This window comes from Sarcophilus harrisii, chromosome 4 (genome assembly GCF_902635505.1).
Source record: "Sarcophilus harrisii chromosome 4, mSarHar1.11, whole genome shotgun sequence".
Classification (NCBI taxonomy): Eukaryota; Metazoa; Chordata; class Mammalia; order Dasyuromorphia; family Dasyuridae; genus Sarcophilus; species Sarcophilus harrisii.
In genome coordinates this window covers 68,557,820-68,578,319 of record NC_045429.1, presented here as the reverse complement: position 1 = coordinate 68,578,319, position 20,500 = coordinate 68,557,820, and the positions used below count along the sequence as shown (strand labels likewise).

The following is a 20,500-nucleotide window of genomic DNA, read 5'->3' as shown; positions in this document are numbered from 1 at the left end:
TGGCAAATGGAAAAGAGTGGGAATTCTCACTCAACTTCTAAAGAATTCTATAAGCAACTTACCCAGAGATCCAATTCCAACTCAATTAGCTCCTCAGTGTGTTCTAATCTTTGTTATATATATGGCGGATAGATTTAAATTCTTTCCACACTTACTTTTATGATACACTTACATAAACTGAATATTATAAAGTTTTTGGAGTGGGGGTTGCCTCATGAAGACAAAAACAACTTTAGTAAAATAAGAGAGGTATATTTGTTTTTAGTAAAAATTGTAAAATATTCTATTGTATCATGGTCGTCAATACTTCCAGTTTCCCAATTTGTTTTAAATCCTTCAACACAATATTAGGATATTTTATTATCAGACTGGACAGTACAGAAAACAAATGATTAAAAAAATCTAACCTGTGAAGTGGTGGAGGTTTGATCTTGGGCCTTTCAGTAGTGGAGGAGGGAGTTTTAATTTGAGGTTTAGCTGTTGGTGATGTCTCAAGGTCCCGGCTTAACTCAGCTTCTGTTTTCTTGATAAATTCATCATAAGACTATTTTGAGAAATTAAAGTTGTAGTTAGTATTCAGAACTAAGACTTTTTTAATCAAGAACTTTAATCACTTTCAGTTTACATCTGAGTAGCAATATTCATATTCTGGCATTGTGTATATTTTTGGGAAAGAATTATTTTTATTATATTATATCATTATGGCATGATCTAATGCTGTTTTTAACATTTATATCCATTAATCCACTCTGGTAAAGAGTTGACTTTGGGGGAGCGGAGGGAGGGGGAGAGAAAGACAGCCAATATGTTTAATGCTCCAAGTCTTAATTTTCTCTATTGTGAGAATAACAAATATTATTTGTAACCAATTATCATCATCTATCCAATATCCTCCCCCGCAAGTACCATCTGATGTTTTAAAAAAATATATAGGGTCTGGAGGTAGTTCTAGTTCCTTTGGAGATGGTTCAGGCCCTTCTTCTAAACTCCCCTATCTAGGATGGACTTGGTGTCCTATACCTGTCACCAGTTTTGTAATGCAATCTCCACTGTTTTGTCATTTAAAACCCTTCAGAATATAGATGCTAGAGTCTATGATTTCTACTTCCATGCTTCTTTTCAATTAGTCATTCACTCAACAAGCATTTATTAAGTAAGCAAGCTACACTCTAATGAAACTAGCCAACTTGCTGTTTCTGGTACATGACACTTTATCTTCAGAGAATTTCAGCAAAGGGCCAGGAATTCTTTCCCTCTCATTTCTGCCTTTTAGAATGCCTTCTTTTCTTCAAGGCTTAACTCAAGTATTAATTCCTACATAAGACCCAATCTGATACTCCAGTTGCTAGGGCAACTCTACTGCCAGAAATTATTTTGAATATATTTTTTATTTGTTGCTTCTCTTCAATATAAGTCCTTTGAGGGGAGAAAATACTTGTTTTTTAATTGTATGCTCAGAATCTAACACAATGTCTGATATTTATAATAGTTCTTAGTACATGCTTGTTGAATGAACATATCTGAAGGCTGTCGAAGAGACTCTCCATTAAATGCTATATGTGGCCAAACTAATATTCAGTCCCTAAGAGGATTAAGGAAACTTATATTGATTGGAGGAATCTGTCCTCTATGTCTTGGGTATACTTGAAGATATTTTTTTCCCTCATCAATTATAATTTGTTTGTTATTTACGTATATGTACCTTTTGGTGAGCCATTTCAACTCTACATTGCCCTCTTGAGTCCATCACTGATCTTGCCCTGCCAAAATCCAGCCTCAGATTATCCAACTTTTACGCTTACTTACATGCTGCTGAATGAAGTTGGAAAAATCAAAAAGCCATGCTACCTGGATCTACTATAAATTTATACTATATAATCTCAGTTGGATCCTGATTGTAGCAAAGCAATCCTTCTAACTAATCAATTCACTATCTCACTCACCAAAGTAGATTTTCATCCCTCCTCAAATCTCTATTCCTCAGCCCTCCTCAAATCTCTCACTACTCCTCAGCTCTCTCAGCTGAGAAGCTTGTCCCTTATTTTACAACAAAACAAAACAAAAATCCTGAGTCCATTTAAAGAGAGTTCCCTCTTTTCCCTGCCTCCGCATTTCATATCACTCAGATGTCTTCTACAAGTATCTTCTATTTTACATGAGGAGTTGGTTTTTCTCTTTGTTCCAAAGCAAACCCTTCTACACACACAAGTGATCCCATGCTATTAGGTTTTCTCCATGTGTTCCTCTATCATCTCTATATGCTCACTAATTTCCCATCCCTCCCTCTCTACTGGAAGCTTCCCTACTGACGATACATGTACCATGCCTCTCTCAGACTCATTTCATACATCTCTAATTTTTGTCTTTAATCGCCTCTCTTTTTTGGCTAACCTCTCTAAGCAGGTTGTCTACAATAGAGTAATAGGGTTTCAATGATCTCTAAGCTGATGATTCTCAAATCTCCTTATTCTGCCCTAACCTCTCTCTGGATCTTCAGTCTCTCAACTCCAGCTTGAATAGACATCTTGAAATGGATGATCCATACATATCTTAAATTCAATATAACCAAAAGTGAATTCTGTTATCTTTTACCTAAACTCTTTCCTTTTTCTAACTTCCCTATTATGGAGGGTACTAATCCTCCTAATTATCTAGGCTCAAAACCTCAGTGTCATCCTTAACTTCATTATCTTATCTCATATATAATCAGTTGCCTAGGGCTGTTTTTTATTTCCCTCTAAACTTCACATATGCTCCCTTCTTTCTTTTGACATGACAACTCGCTAGTCCAAGATCTCATCATCTATCTTCATCAATAGCTTGCTTGTTGGTCTCCTTGCCCCAAATTTATCCCCATTCCAGTCCAACATCCATCCACTCAGCTATCAGACTGATCTTCTTAAAGCTCTGGTCTATATCACTTCCTCTATTCAATAAACTCCTAGTAGCTCTCTATTATCTCCAAAATCAAATGTAAAACAATCTGGTGTTCAAAATTCTTCAAAATCTAGCTCCCTTTTATCTTTCCAGTATTTTTACACCTCATTCTCAAACATGTACTCTGTGATCCAATGACAATAACCTTCCTGACTGTTCTTCACACTAAATTCAAAGTATTTTCACAGGTCTGTGATTTCTGCCATGCCTATAATTCTCTCCATTCCAGCTTTCCCAGTATTCTTCAAGTCTTAGCTAAAGCCCCGTGTTCTGCAGGAAACCTTTTCCATCCCTCTGTTGGTTATCTCTAATTTATCCTATATGTATCTTGAATGTTATCTTCCTCATTAAACTGTGAGTTCTTTGAAAGCAAGAAACATTTTTTACCTTTCTTTGTATTCCCAGTATCTGGCACACAATAAGCACAGTTAATAAGTGCTAGTTGACTGACTATTCATAATTTTTAAAACTTGTATTTTAGGTCTCTAACAATTCTTGCTATGAATTCTCTTCAATTTATTACCTCCTACATAAAATATTATGTTCTTTAATTCATTATTTAATTTTAATATTCTAGGACTTGTTGAAGAAGTACTTTTTTGACTGGATATCTACATCAGGGATGAGGAAAAAAAGCTATAGTTTGCTTTGATCACAGCAAAACACTTGTCAAAGTCTAATACAATGTTTGTGAACAAGAAAGAGAGTTGTAGGCTACACAAATGTTAAATGGATTCAGGACTAACTGAATAGTTACATTGTGAATATAGTGAATAGTTATATCCAGAAAGTACATATTAATACTTTATATCTTGATTAATAACTTTAAGGTATTATTTGACATGTTTATTTTATTCAAACTAAAGATAACACAAATCTTGGAGGGATAGTTAATAGTCTAGACAACAGAATCAGGATCCAAAGCGACATTCTAAAAAAGATGAAACGCAATATGGATAAATGTATACTTTTACACTCGGCTTAAAAAGTCAAATACAAGATTGGTAGGGAATGGTTACACAGTATTTTCTAAAAGTACATTTGGATGTTTTGGTGGACAATAAGATTGATGTGAGTCAACAATATGGTACAGATACAAAAACAAAACAAAAACTCCCAACCAAAACCAAAAATAAATAAATAAATAAACAATAAAAAGTACCACAATAATTGTGGGCAGCATTTAGAAGCAGCCAGGAATCAGAGGATGGATTTTAATGGCATACTCTGCTCTAGTCAATTCATATCTGAGTAATCCTTTCAATTTTGAACTACCCATTTTAGGGAAGGACACTGAAAACCTGGAATATTTTCAAAGGAAGCAACCAGGAAAGTAAAAGATCTTGAGATGATGAATTATGAACTCTAATCCTGAGGCTGTGTTCCTTCTTCTTGGAAGTATTCAAGTAAAGGTTAAATAAGTACTTATCAGGCATTTGGTTGAGATTTTTTTTCAGGTATTGGTTGATCTTAATTGTCAGTCTCTTTCTCCTCTGAAATTTTGTGATCTTCCCAGATCAAAACATACTGTTCACTGCAGATTTTCCTTAATTTGTTTGCATCCCTCTCCTATTATTCTTCCTATCATAGTCTATATTATACTTATTTGTGAATATGTCATATCATAATAGAAAACAGGCTTAATGAGGGGAGAAACTGTTTTTTTTTTTTTTTTAGTCTTATAATACAGATGTGTAGCACAAAAGTTTGCAAATAGTAAGGTATTTAATAAATATTTGAATTAAAAAATATGTCCTTTCGATCACATTATTTCTATTAAGTGGTGCTATTCACTCAGTCCTCCATTTTTGAAATTTTGTCACTGTCTTTAATTCTTCTTTCTCCATTTCCTCTCAGTACCAATCAATAAACTGTCTGCCATGGCACTGTGCCAAGTGTTGGAAGTGCAAAAAAAAAAAAAAGTTTGTAAAATATAGTTCCTACTCTTAAGTAGCTAATAATCTAATGACTATCAAATTCTTGATTCTCTATTGATACTCTTGATATTCTTGTACTGGTGCCTTGTTTTCTATTCCTACTCTCACTCTATTGTATATAGGTTCTCATTACTGGACTGATGCAATAGGTCTTCCCACCTCTAGTCTTTCCTTCTTTCAATCCATCTTTCACATCAAAGGTAGATTGAATTTCTTCAAGCATTTATTTAACCATGTCATTCCTCTAAATAAAACTCTTTAAAGGTTCTTTAGCACCTGCTGACTAAGGTTTATACTCTGATTTTTAACTCTTAAGGCTGTTTACAAACAAGTACTACCGAATTATTTCAGTCTTATTTAATGATCATCTTTTCTTCTAAGCTCCAGCCCAAACTATTTGCCATTCTCTATGCATTTCTGTCTTTGCCTTCATTCATGCTTTTTTTTTTTCTGGAAGTTCTTTTAGAAGATGAATTTCTACCTAAAGTCCTCCCCAAATGTCATTTTCCCATGAAGCCTTTTCTGAACCTCCAATTGACAATGATCTTTCTCACAAACCTAAAATGGCACTCCGTACTTAAAATCTCTGCTTGAAAATGTCCAAGTAATGTACCTTTTTCTGAGGCAGCCCATCTTACTTCTGATCATCTTTAATTTTTGAGACTTTTTGTTTTATATATTCTTAGTTCTGCCATTGTGAACTAAGGAAAATAAGTCTAATTTCTCTTCCATATGACATCCCATCAAATATATGGAAACAATTATAATGCCCCACTAAAAAGTCATCTTTTTCAGGACAAACACTAGTTCATCAACTGGTCTCTTTGTGATGACATATTCAATAAATTGAATTCGAAGGTAATTAGGATATCATGCAATGTGTATGCATTTAGTCCCTTCATCAGGTGACACTTTTCAGAACATATTCAGTTTGTCAACTTCTGAAATATGAATATTAGAATTGTACAGTGCCCACATATAGTCTGACCAAAGTGATAGTGTCCTACCAATCTGTATACTAATTACATTGCTATTAATTTAGCTCTTAGGATATTACTTCTTTTTTGGCGTCTACATCACACTACTGATTCATACTGATCCTGTAATTCATTTTGATCCCATATTTATGAAACTGACTTTTAGGAATCTATGGATAAATTTAATCTTATTCTTTTTGTCTCATCTGGATTCCAATTCTATCACATAACTAGGATTAATTAGTCTTCCCATTTGCAATCATTCATAAATTAGATAATTATACTATTCATGTATATTTTCATCCAAGACTTCAGTCTATATCACAGAAGGAAATTATGTCTTGTTTAAATTCTTTATTTGTCTTCTTGCTTACCACACACACCAATAAATACTTAATTCACAAGTGCTGAATTGAATCTGAAGTTATTTTAGGGCATCAGGCAAGGTGACTTAGGAAGCTTTCTATGTGGATACAGAAAGCTACTAAGAGTGATGAATTTTAGGGGTTTTTATGAGTATGTAAACCAATAGAATGAAGTAGCAAAAATTCTCTTATGGTATTTCATTTTTCCAGAATAACATAATTAACTACAAATCTCAAGAATGTGAACTCTTAATGGTTAATCAAGATATTTTTGTTTATTTTATTTATTTGCTATTTATAAACTGTGGAATATCTGCAAGTGTTTTAAAATGATTAAATTCTAGGATCATTGAGTAGACCCTCATATTTTAAAACTGATGATGTTATTTCAAACCTTTTCTCTGCCGATATTGGAGACATTCAGTTTTATCTACTACTGTCACACAACTTCTTGGTACCAGTTTATGCACACCTTTAACAACATCACTCAAAATTACATTAGAGTGATGACATGATTCTTCACTTTCTACTTACCTTTAACTGGACAGTAAGATCAAAATTGTACAACTTTGCATATATTTACTAAAAGGTACAGGGCTCTGCACTTGTGATTTCATTGATATAGATATTCCTAGATTAGGAAATTCTCTTTACCAATGCAATTTGTAGTTTTAAAGAGTTGCACAAAACACTGAAAGGTTATATAGCCTGTCAGCATTACAAAGCCAGTGAGTATCAGAGAGAGGACTTGAATCCAGGTCTTCCTAACTGTAAGGCCAGCTCTCTTTCCAAGATATCATGGAGCTGGCTCTAAAAAAGATATTGTAATTACTAAAAAATCCTTTTATTAATAAATCTAAGGAATGAATTTTCATATCACAAACTCAATGAAGTATTTATTTTTCTAAAGAATCAGCATCAAGTTTAACTGTTGGCATGAGGAATAGAGTCAATTTTATATCCTCTGTCAACTCTGTTTTCTGTCATTTTAATGCCTATCTTTGCTATTATGTACTTTATAAGAGGAAAGTGAAATTTATCAAAGATAAACCCAGTGAGCATTTTATTAGTAAACCCTATTCTCAGTAATGATGATAATAACTATCTGGATAAAGTACTAAGATGTATTTGAAAAACAGTATGAAATCATCAAAGAAGTTGCCAAATGTCTGGCCAATAAATATCAAAGTGCTTTGTGACAAGGAACTTACAAATTGATGGTAGGTTTTATTTTTAATTTTTTAGACATTTTTTTGTATTATTTAATTGGATAAGTTTGTTGGTATATCACTGGTTAAGTACCTTATCTGTTACTATAAAATAATCACTGTCCTTTGCACATTAAAAAAAAAAATCATTCATGTTTAATTCTTTGTAAAAAAAAAAACTTAGATTTCATAAGATTAAAAAAAAAAAAAAAAAAACAACCCAGCATTAAAAGAACTGTTTAGTGATGGAAATTTTCTAATCAATTATCACTTTGTAAATATAAAAAACATTTTGGATTTCACATATACATTAGCCTTAGTATCATATTACCCATCTCCCATCCAATTTCTAACCTCTAACTGTTTGATCAGACTGGCCTCCTGGGCTTTTAGCCTCTCTTTCTGTCTTTTTTTCTGTTCCTTTTTCAATTGATCAACAACTGATTTTCTCTTCCGCAGCTCATCTTTTAAAGCTCTGATTCTACCTTCAATGTCACTCTGGTCAGAAGTAGGTTCTGAAAAAAAATACAATTAAAGCAATTTAAAATATATAGATTTTTCTTTAGTTTTTCCTCAGGTGATAAATTTCATTCATGAATGAAATTTACCCGGAAACAGATTTTCCTAAACCACAATAATCATGAAAACATTTGTATTTAATCTTACTTAATTACCAGAAAATTCAAAAGAAAACCTCATTTAAACAGTCAATAAAATAAAATTTTCACAAACTAAGCAGTGATAAAGAAGGAAAACAGACTTTATATCCTTTCTTATTCAATTGTTTTTTCATTTGTTTCCCTATTTTCAGGTTTCATTTCTGTCACCTGAAACTACAAATGAAACCATGGTAATGGGATTATTAGCTCAAAGAATATAGATAGTTTAGTTAGTGACTTGAGGGTAAAATTCAAAATTACTTTCCAGAATGTTTGGATCACATTCCAGCTTCACTAATAGTACATTAGTCACATCTACTCATGTAAGGAGACATTTAAGTATACAGAAACCAGAAATTAATTTTTAAAACAAATCAAAAACATATTTGTGCACTAAAAACAACAACAAAAAAATAAGAAGATTGTATTAAACATTCTAAAATGAATTCACAGAATTAATTATAGTATTTCTTTAAATGGGGTCAGGAGGTTATATACATTCTCTTAAAGCAAGACACAGTCTTAGGTCCGATTCAAAGAAGCTTTAAATATGGAATAAGGAACCCCAAGTTTTGGTCACAACTCCAGTGACTTACAGGGCAATATTGGGCAAGTTACATTTATTTATGGAAGCAGTCAGAAACCATTGGCAAACCCCAGTAAATTTCAGAATTTATTAATATGAAAACCACTAACATGAAGGAATATTGTCTTTATCTAACTCCACAAAGATATAATGAAGATAAAGAGAATCTTATATGAATTCCATCCTTCATGTAGGAGATATGTCATACAGTTAGTCACTCTCTGAAGTTGAATTTGAACTCAGGTCTTCCTGATCCCAGGTCCTGCACACTATTCATAGTGTCACCTAGCTTCCCATTAAAGTTTTCTTTAAATCAAACTGTTTTTTAAGTGAAAAGACTCAATATCAAAAAATTTTGAGTTATTCATATATGACAAGAATTGTACCTACTATTCATTTGAAAAAATTTATTATAACAAAAAGCTACTATAAATTTAGTACATTTTAAAATAAATTTATATTTTATTAATTATAATACTATCTACATAATATTTAAAAATGGGAACTTGCATATGTATGAGACATTTACTTATGCAATACATTATATATTTATTTGTTTTAGAAGTACCTTGTTACAACTTTGAAACTTCTCAGAGGTCAATACACCATAGGCTAGGAACCATTGATTTAATGGAAAATTAAAGGCAAATGAATTTTATTCCCATGTATACTTCTGCACTTAAAACAAGACTTAGGAGTTTTGCAATCCTAAGTATTTAATTAAAGACTTATACTAAAAGACTAATTATAGCAGCTAATGATTCTAGACTACTACACTGCAAATGGGAAATCTGTGGCAGAGACTAAAAATTAATCTTTTCTGTATTTAATCTTATCAATATTTTTTTAAACTAAATTATCTGTTGCGCTTTTTAGTCAAAGAAATTACCAAGTACCTGAAGGTTGAAAAGTTACTTTTATGATGCTATGAAAGAGACCACTGACTTAATAAGAAATATAATATCAAACAAAAGAAAATTATAAAAGCTTATGTACTGTACTGGTACTGTCAAATAAAGATAGACATAAAAACAAAGTATTTTCTCCAGATGAAAAAGGCCAAGGACTAGTTGAACATAAAATTATATCTATACTCTCAGATGCAGTTACTCTTATCATTATGTTTGTGCTTAATTTAAGCTTTTCTTTGATATACAAGAAGACTGATCTTAAGAAGTATGTATGTGAAATAATTTTCATTATTTAGAAACAAAACATTATTAAAAACAAACAAAAATATTGAAAAATGAAAAACCTCTGAGTTTTATTAGGGTAAGACTAAAAGACTAATGAAAATGACTAATATATACTCCCTGCCAAATGGAAATCATGTCACTGTATACAGTTTTATGATGTTCTATAGTTTTATGGGAATAATCTGCTTTAGAAAAGTGTGATGCATTTATTTATTCTGAAACCTTTTAATCCATAACATAAAATAAAAAGGAATAATTCATTAAATGACCTTTAATCAAATTGACAGGAAGAAAACTGAGGCAATTTTGCTAGAAAAGATTGAGATGGAAAACTTGATATGGAACCTTATGCTACTAGCTGTTGATGTATGTGATAACAGTAAAATAATAATCTCAATTGCTTCCTGCTACTTAAATAATTACAGTGTTATCATCTAGTTTCATTGCTTGCAGAATTCCTTGCTAACAAAAAAGTACAAAATTTTATATTGCCCACTTGTGATGTTATAAGCTCTTTTATTTAAAAAAAACACCTCTCAATTCAATCATGACAGGCAAAAACTTAGAAAAAAGCATCTTATTCATTTACAGAAAGACAAATTGTATTGAAATGCTATAATTAAAGATTATTAGTCTTACCTGACTGTGTCATAGATAATGACTCATCTGACCAACTATGAGAGAGTTGATGGGATTTTCCAGATAGGCGAGACTGTCCTCCAGTCCGGTGACTTCCTTTACTGGAATCATGCTTTGACAAGGATGCAGAGCTTTTGGAAGGTGACTATTCAAATATGGAAGCAAAGAGGAGACATTTACTACATTAACTTCAAAAATTTTATTTAAAAAAGGAACATAATACAAGGGTAAAGTTCAGTTGTGAAAGGGGGAAGAAAAGAAAAGGGGAGCATTTTTAGAAATGACTGTGATGAAAGAACAAAAAGCATCAATCAGTCACACACACACATATATGTACATGTAAAGAAAGTAAATCCATTAATAAACATTTATTAAGCACCTACTATGTGCCAGGCATAGTGCTAAGGAATAGGGATACAAAAAGCAAAGTTCAAAAGTCAAAAAGCAATCCTTACCCTCAAAGAGCTCACAATCTAACAGGGAAGATAACAAGCAAACAAACATGAAAGACCACATATAAAACTATATAACCTATAATAAAACTACATAAAAAACAAACAAGCTACATATAAAATAAATAAATAAGAGAGAAGTTGCTAGAATTAAGAGTTCAGTTTTCCTGCTAATCACTGTTCTTTTTTTTATGTCAAAGAAATCTGTTATCCTTGAAGGATGTGGGTGAATGCCAGGGAGTCTCATCTATTATCTCTGCAAAACTGGCTGTCTTTCAAGAAAGTCTGGTCTGTTATGGCTGCAACACTAATTGGCCATACAAGCAGACCCTACAATGAGCTTTTTTCACACAGGCAAGATGAATGGGGTTGCTGCTAGCCTAATATCCCAAATTTCTAGCCAATATAATTGGCTTCTATGAAATTCCTTCTACTTTTTGGATGGTCTTCCTTTTGTCCATAAAAATAATCCGTCAGCCCTCATTCAGGGTCTTTTGGATTGCTGAGGAACTAAAGATCACTTTTATTGGTAACTGCTAACCTTACCAATAAACTGAACAAGCTTGGAATTCTGTTACCTCAATTTACTTTAATTTCAACAGCAACAGGTCTTAAGAAAGAACCTAATTAATAGAGGGTCTTGGTATGATTCTATTAGATCTAGATGATTTCAAAAGAATGGAAGGGTAGGGAAGACAAAGGCACTGGGAATGGTGGAAGAATGGGGAACATTATCTACATAAATTGGTTGCACAAGAGTTTCTATAATACAGGGCAGCAGGTGAAAGAAGTGAACAATACTGGGACCACACTTTCATTTGAATATATGTACATATCTGGGTACATAAACTCATATTATCCAATAGGGAAATAAGGAAGGAAAATGGGTAAGAAAAAGAACCAGGGGATGAGGGTGATAAGACGAAAGGTAGATTAAGGAAGGCAGTGGTCTGAAGCAAAACAGACAGTTATAAAGAGGGGACAAGATTTAAAAAGTGAAAGAGAGAAACCCTAAATATAGCAGAATAAAATGAAAGGAAACACACAGTTGGCAATCATAACTGTGAATGTGAATGGGATGAACTCACCCATACAATGAAAGAGGATAGCAGAATGAAGTACAAATCAGATTCCAACAATAGGTTGTTTATAAGAAACACACTTGGAAGAGAGAGATCTAAAAAGACTTAGTCAGGAGCTAAAGCAGAATCTATGATGTTTCAGCCGAGGTAAAAAAAGACAAGGGTGGCAATCATGATCTCAGACAAAACCAAGGCAAAAATAGATCGTATTAAATGAGATAAACAGGGAAACGACATTTTACTAAAAGGTACCATAGACAATGAATTAATATTAATACTGACCATAGATGCATTAAATGGCACAGCATGTAAATTAAATTTTTTAAAACAAATTTATTATTTATTTTTAAGCATTCTTTTCTTTTTAAATTTTAAGTTCCAAATTCTCTTACCCCTCCCCCACCCACTGAGAAGGCAAGCAAAATTGTCAATTATACATGTGAAATCATGCAAAAGAAAATTTCATATTAGTCATATTGAAAAAAAAATCAAAAGAATTATAAAGACAGCAAGAAAAGCTTCCTTCAATTTCTGCTCAGAGTTTATCAGTTCTCTCTCTGGGGGTGGATACATTTCTTTTCATCATGAGTCCTTTAAAACTATTTTGCTTCACTGTATTAAACAGAGTGGTCAAGTCTTTCACAGTTTAACATTATTAAACCTTGCCGTTACTGTGTATACAACAATTTCCCAGTACTTTTCACTTCACTGTCCACCAGTTCCTAAAAGCTGTGCCATGTTTCTTTTGAAATTACCTCCCTGTCATTTACAGCACAATAATACTTCATCATAATCATGTGCTACAATTTTTTCTGCCATTCCCCAATTGAAAGGATCTCCTTAATTTCCAATTCTTTGCCATTACTAAAAGAACTGCTATACAAACTTAGTAGTGATACACCTATTTTTCCTCATCCCCTTCTATCATTTGTCATTTCTGATAGCTATGAGGTAGGTTCCTCAGAACTATCTTAATTTGCATTTCTCTAATCAATAATAATATTGAATTTTTTTTTCATATGACTATAGACAGCTTTAATGTATTGGTTTTTTTTTTCTCTAAAAACTGTCTATCCATATCTCTTGATCACTCATCAATTGGGAAATGACCAATGTTAATAAATTTTATTTGGTTCTCTATATTTGAGAAATAAAGACTTTTATAAGAGAAAATTGCCATAAAGTGTTTTAAATTTCTTCATTGATAATGGTACTTTTTAAGAAAATGTAGTTTCCCTGATTATGTTTTAATTAGGTATTTTTGCTTTTGCTTTGTCTGAAAGCATGATCACTATCCCTGGTATTTTTGTTGTTGTTGTTGTTGTTTTACTTCAGTTGAGACATAATAGATTCTGCTTTGGCAGTATCTTTCTGTTTCAAATGTGTCTCCTATAAACCACATATTACTCGATTCTGGTTTCTAAACCATTCTACTTGCCCATTTCAATATTACTAACTGTATATTTCTCTCCATCCTTGTCTCCCTCTTTTTATAATATTCCTCCTTAAAAGTCTGTTTTGCTTCTGATCACTGCCTCCCTTAATTTACTCACATCCCCAAATTTCTTATCCCCTTTCCTTCCTATTTTCCTATTGGATAAGAAAGATTTTTATACCTAACTAAATATAAATATATATAAATATATATAATATATATATACACATACATGCATTCTTCCTTTTTGTGAACCATTCCATTAGAGTGAAGTTTAAGCATTGCTTGCAAATCATCTCCACTCCCCATTTCACCTTCCACTATAAAAGATTTTCCTTGCATGTCTTTTTAATGTGAGAAAAAATTTCCATTCTACTTTTCCCTTCCCCTTCATCTAATGCATTCTTCTTTCTCATCATTTCTTTGGGAGGAAGAAATAATCCAAACATAATCAACTCACATTCATGCCCTTTGTCTATGAACATCTAGAAACTTTTAAAAAAATGAAATGAGTTATAGGAGTAAATAGTACAATTATAATAGTGAGGGACATCAATCTGACTTTCACAGACTTTGATAAAGTCTGTGTAAAGTTTAGAAGAATATCAGAAAAGTTAGATATGGTGGCTCTGAAGAAAACTGAATAGAAATAAAAAGGAATGTACTTATTTCTCAGCTTTGAAAGGCATATCCACAAATTTGATCATGTATTGAAGCAAAAAAAAAACAAAAACCCTCATAAGTAAATGAAGAAAAGTAGGACTATTAAATGCATCTTTTTTTTACGATCATAATGCAGGAAAAATTACATTTAACAAAAGCCCTTTGAGCACAAATTCAAAATTAATTAGAAACTAAATAACTTAATTCTAAAGAAAGGCTAGGTCAAAGAACAAATCAAAGAAACAATCAGTAAGTTCAGTAAAGACAATGAAAACACACACCAAATGTGGATGCAGCTGTACTCAGGGAAAAATTTTTATCTCTGAGTTCTTTCAACAATAATAAAGAGAAAAGGATGGATAAATGAATTTGGTATGCAATTTAAAAATTAGAAAACCAAAAAAATTAAAACATTCCAATTAAACACTAAAATAGATATGTGAAAATCAAAGGAGATCAACAAAACTGAAAGTAAAACTCTCCAACCAAATTAATAAAACAAGAAGTTGGGGTTTTTTTGTGTTTTGTTTCGAGGGGAAAAAACCTAATAATTTAAGTGACTAGCTAATTTGATCAAAAAAGTAAAATCAAATATGAATGAATCCACAATCAAAAATGAAATAAAAACAATTTTAGGAGCAATTTTGTCCAACTATATATCAACAAAACTGACAATTTTACATAAAATGAATATTTGCAAAAAGTGAAATTCCCCAAAATTAATAGAAGAGGAATAAGTAACAAATCATAGAAAAAGTAACTGGACCAGCTATAAATTAATTCCCTAAAAAGGGGTGGAGGGAGGGAAAAAACCAGGATTGAATGGATATTCAACAGAATTTTACTACCTACTCCAGGGAGAGTCAAAACAGAAAAAGAATAACTATAGACCAATTTCCCTAATGAATAATGATGCTAATTTAAAAAAACTGTACTGGAAAACAGAAAGTAGCAATATATCACAAAGATAACTAGGCTCTAATAGGAATGCTGGGCTGGTTTAATAGTGGGAAAACCATAAGCATAACAGACCATATTAACAACAAAAAAAATTTCAACAAGTAAAGAAAAAGCTTTTGACAAAATACAACATTAAATCTTGTTTATAAAACACACACACACACACACACACACACACACACACACACACACCCCTTAATTTGTCAGAAAGCCAAGAGAAAACATATATAATGGGTTAAGCTAGAACCATTTCCAAAAAGATCAAGATTTGTAAAGCAAGCATGTCCATTACTACCATATTTATAGTCAGCTCTGTATTAGAAATACTACAAGTATTAGAAATACTTGCAAAATAAGGCAAGAACAAAATTTAAAGGAATAAATACAGGCAATGAAAAAACAAAAACTAAATCAATTTTTACAACTGATATGTTAATTTATTCATAAAACCCTAAAGATTCAACAACAACAAAAAACTAATCAAAACAAAACTTCAGCAAAGTTGCAAGATATAAAATAAAAGCACACTAAGAAACATTTCTGTCCATAATAACATCAAAACCTAGCAGAGAGAAAATTTCCATTTAAAATAACTACACATAGTATAAAATACTTGATGGGTCTACCTGCCAAGACACACACAGGAACTCTATGAACACAATCATAAAACATTCTTCACACAAAGAAAGACAGAACTAAATCAAAGAAATATTAATTGCTCCTGGATAAGCTAAGTCTATATAATAAAAATGACAATACTAACTAAATTTCCTTATTCAATACCATACCAATGAAATTACTGATGAATTATTTTATGAAATTAGTAAAAATCTTAACCAAATTCATTGGAACAAAAGGTCAAGAATATGTAGGAAATCAATATCAGTACAAAATCTCAAATCATATTATATAGCTGCATATGTCAAAACAATTTGTTATTGAGTAAACAGAGAGAAAATGTCAGAAACATCACATCATGTTTTAGAAGTATGTCCAAAAAGCTACTAAACTACATATATACATATATATATATATTTTGACCCAATAATACTGTTAATAAGTCTATATTGCAAGCAACAAGAAAAGGACCTGTATGTACAAAAATATTTATAACAGTTCATTTTTTTCTGGGGGCAAAGAACTAGAAATGGAGAAGATGCCCACTGATTGGGGAATGGCTAAGCAAGTTATGGTACATGAATGTGATGGAATACTACTATGTTGAAATTACGAAGTAGATAGTTTCAGAAAAATCTGGAAAAACTTCTATGAACTGATGCAAAATTAAGTGAGCAGAGGTAGAACAATTTATATAGTAACATCAATATCAAAGACATTGATAATCAACTGTGAAATACTTTGTAACTGAACATCACATGCACCAAATACAATTCCAAAGGACTTGTGGTATCTACCTCCAGACAAGAAAACTGATGGCTTCAGAGTACAGATTGAAGCATATTTTCTTATCCTGCCTTTTTTTTTTTGAGGGGAGGGAGGGTTGGGGGGATAGGAGTAGGGGGAGATGACTAAGTTGGAAATTTGTTTTTGCATGACTACCTATTTGTAAAGGATTTTATTTTTCCTGATTTTTAAAGGTTTGGGAGTAGAGAGTAATTGGAACCGAAAATAGAATCTAAAAGCTAAATGTGTGCGTGTGTGTGTATGTCTTTAATTCTGCAAAGGGTTTTATAATTGAATTCATATGGTTTCTAAATATATCTTGCTAGCTATATCCCCAAATGTGGTATACAGTATATAGGCTGAAGTGGGATTTTTCTCTCACTCTCCTTATTGTATGCAACACTGCTTATTGCTTCAATTAATTGGAGTTAATTAAATTCAATTAATGAAGTTATCATCTGCAAAAAATAATTTTGTTTTCTTTTTGCTATATGCTCATTACTTCTATTTATTTTTCTTGTTTTATTGCTATAGCCAGCATTTTTTTTTTTTTTACAGCTTATAACACAACTTTTATTAGAAAAGTTATACATAACACAGCATCAACTATTTTCAAGAACAATATTAAACCTGATAAGCAACAAAAACCAGACTAACAAAATGTGTAACAAGAAAACTAATGACCTTTCTATAATTAAACATTCAAATTATCTACAATGTCTTTTTACAAAGGGGGAATTCCATGGTTTACAGGCACGTCATGTTGAAAATAAAGCTGCAGTAGCAATTTTATACAATTACCTTTCTCAAGAAATTGAATTATTAAAACAGTAATTATGCAGTCTCACAAATTTTTAAAACATTTCACATAATTTTACATTATTGGGTATATATGGAAATCTGAGTCTCAAAAGTTAATCTTTTCCACCAAAGTGCCAACATTTATGCCAGAACTTTTAAGTGTAATTTTGCCCTAAAAAAAGTTAAGACATGTTTTGATAATCAACATATTCACATAATTTCTGGTTCTATCTGGTCTGTTAACAATAAAGCCTTTATTTATTTATTTACTTTATTTAATTATTTATTTATTTATTTATTTATTTATTTATTTATTGTTTTTTTTTTTTTTTTGCTTTTTCATTTCTTTTAGTTTTTTAAATTATAGGAAACCAGGTGCAGGATTTTCTCTTGCAAAGCTATTAAAATAAAGGTCCAAACACAGGAGTGTGCAGTATTGGAAAAATAGATCAATACTAAGACTTATAATAAATATCAGAAAAGCCATTACAGTTAACATAGCATCTTCTGCTTAATAAGTAAAATCAGGTAAGTGTATAGCCAGCATTTCTAGGAACATGTTAAACACTAACAATAATGATGGGCCATCCTTCCTTTACCCCTGATATCAGGAAAGTCTGTGAATTTTTCTCTATTATTTATAAAGTTTACTTCTGTTTTAGAAACATATTATTTAGTGCATTAAAGAAAGGTCCTTTGTTTCTGTTTTCTGGCATTTTTTTAAAGATAAGAAAAGGTATTGGATTTTGTCAAAAGCCTTTTTATTATCTACTGATAACAGTAACAGAGTTAAAATTTATATAACTTTTTTTTTTATTTGTAGTTTTTGAACCTCCACATTCCTTGGTCATAATGTCTGAACTTTTTAATATGGAGTTACACCTTTTGTAGAGGGCTGAAATTCATGCACTGAGTTCATGCACTGAGGTCCGGACAACTGAGCACTTAAGGTTAATTACTGATTGCACAATATTCTATAAGCATATACTTGGAAAATGGCCCTTTCCATTATTGATAATTGGTGTATATAGAGAATTGTAAGAGGGATGAAGGGGTGGAGTAAGACTAGTCAGAGTCACTCTGGGTGGGAGACAAAGAAGGAAGGTCGCGGAGATTCTGCTTCCATCCAATTCAATCCTACCTCTAAAGACCAAGAATAAAGGACTAAGGACTTTTGCTCATCCTGACTCCGGCTGATTCTAAGGTATCCAGGATGCTAATGCGGTCATCACAACTTTTTGCTATTATTTTACATAAACTTATTTGCATCAATTTTCATTAAAGATATTGTTCTATAATTTTCTTCCTCTATTTTGCCTTTTCCTCATTCAGATATCAATTTCATATCTAGATCATGGAAAAGTAGGAGTACCGTTTTTTCCTTATTATTGCAAACAGTTTGAGTAATAGAAATAATTTTTTTAAAAAAATGTTTGATAGAACTTGATAGAATCCTTAATCTGTCAACTTCCTTTTTGTTTTTTCCCCAATAACATCAAAGCAAAAAAAAAAAAAAAAAAACAAAAAAAAACCAACTCCTTTGGGTCCTTTCTCATATTTATCTTTTTCTATGACTCTTAAAAATATTAGTGTTCTGAGAATTTATTTCTTCTTCTATTATTATTAGTATTATTATTATTCTGCTATCAATTAATTTCTACATATTCTCTTCCAATTAAACAAGTGTGTATATCTTTTTAAAAATTTTCTTCTGGTTCTTGTTTCCATTTCAAAATGCCAATTCAATTCTGATCTTTTCATTAGTAAAAGTTTTTATACATGGAAATTCACATTGTACAAATCTGACTTTATGTAAAAAAAAGTCTGAAAGAAACCTAAATTCCCCCCAAAAACCCCCACCTTTGTTAATTTTACTGTATAATACTGTGCTGTGCTCTCTCTCTTTGCTTGGTGCTCTGCAGTCTTCCAAATGCCCACTCCTCCAAAAAACAACAATAACAAAATCATTCAAAAAACCTGTTCAAGCAAGAGCAGAATGGATTTATGAACCCCACTGTATGCATGTTTGGTCTCCACTTGTCTATGCTAGGGTACTATGTATCTGTGCCTCATCCCCACGTGTTACCTGTCCTCTCCTGTCTCTGTCTGGAGTCTATGTATTTGACCCGCACTTGTTCCTCCTTCTGCTCTTGTTTCTCTGTCCCTGATTCAACAAGTGTCCTTGAATCCTCCCCTCCACCTGCATATGGCCTCCTTTCTCCTTCCTTCCCCTTGTCCTTTCCCACATCTGTGGGCAAATTCACATTATGTAAAAATCACTTTACATAGAGGTCTGTAAAACAGTCTACTTATATAAAGTGAGAACTGTCTGTAACTGGAAATATTCTATTTCATTAAAATGTTCATTTCTTTTCCCTACATATTTAGCTTTGCCAGATGGATTATTATTGATAGTAAGCTTTATCTTTTACCCTTTAAAATATCAGATTCCAAGTTCTCTCTCCTCTATGGTAGCAGCCTCTAAAGTTCTATGATCATGTGATTCCTTTGTATATCCAAGTCTTCGCTTTAGACTGCTTGTAGCATTTTTTTTTTTTCAATAACTTGTGAGCTCTGGATTTTGACTATGACATTGCATTCCTAAGAATTATCATTTTAGGTTTTCTTTCAGATGACCAGTGGATTCAATTTTTCACTGTGCTCTCTATTCTAAGAGTTTATATAGAGTTTTCATTTATAACTTCTTAGAATATGGTAACAAAAAGATATGGTTTATTCTGAAAAATTATGGTATGCTAAAAGCTTTTGATCACATCAAGTCAAGAGAATACCTCATAATACATTTCAGTACAAATAAATATATGGCTTACTTCTAAGAGCTAATAACCTGTTTTTGTACATACAAAACCTAATTTATCTTTCTAGTACACAGATGTCTAGAGATAACCTGCAGTCCCTCTAAATATATTTCATTTTCATGTAGCCTTGGCTCCTGACAATTTTGGATTTCTTATTATTTAGTATCAGAATCATTTTAATATCTTTTCTTGGTGGAGAGTGTGGGGTGGGAAGAAACTAATTTCTTATCCAATTATTTCTCTTCAATTAGATGTAGGTTGTTATTTGGTCATGATTTTCAAATAATATAATTCTTAAATTATCTCTTGACCTTTCTCCAGATTGTTTTTGATATTATTATTTCTTACACCTCCCTCCCCAATTTTATAATTTTTGTTTT

General features: G+C 31.8%; 1 protein-coding gene across 3 annotated transcripts in view; it reads right to left on the bottom strand.

Annotated features, from left to right (window-relative positions):
• Positions 1-20,500, bottom strand: part of CEP350 (centrosomal protein 350) — a 166,676-nt gene that overhangs the window by 11,116 nt on the left and 135,060 nt on the right. For all 3 annotated transcript variants that reach the window (XM_031936976.1, XM_031936978.1, XM_031936977.1), the window contains 3 exons: positions 10,505-10,649; positions 7,779-7,939; positions 408-544 (listed from right to left, as the gene is read on the bottom strand). In XM_031936976.1, the coding sequence (XP_031792836.1) occupies positions 408-544; positions 7,779-7,939; positions 10,505-10,649 (443 nt within the window). The remainder of the gene's footprint in view (positions 1-407; positions 545-7,778; positions 7,940-10,504; positions 10,650-20,500) is intronic.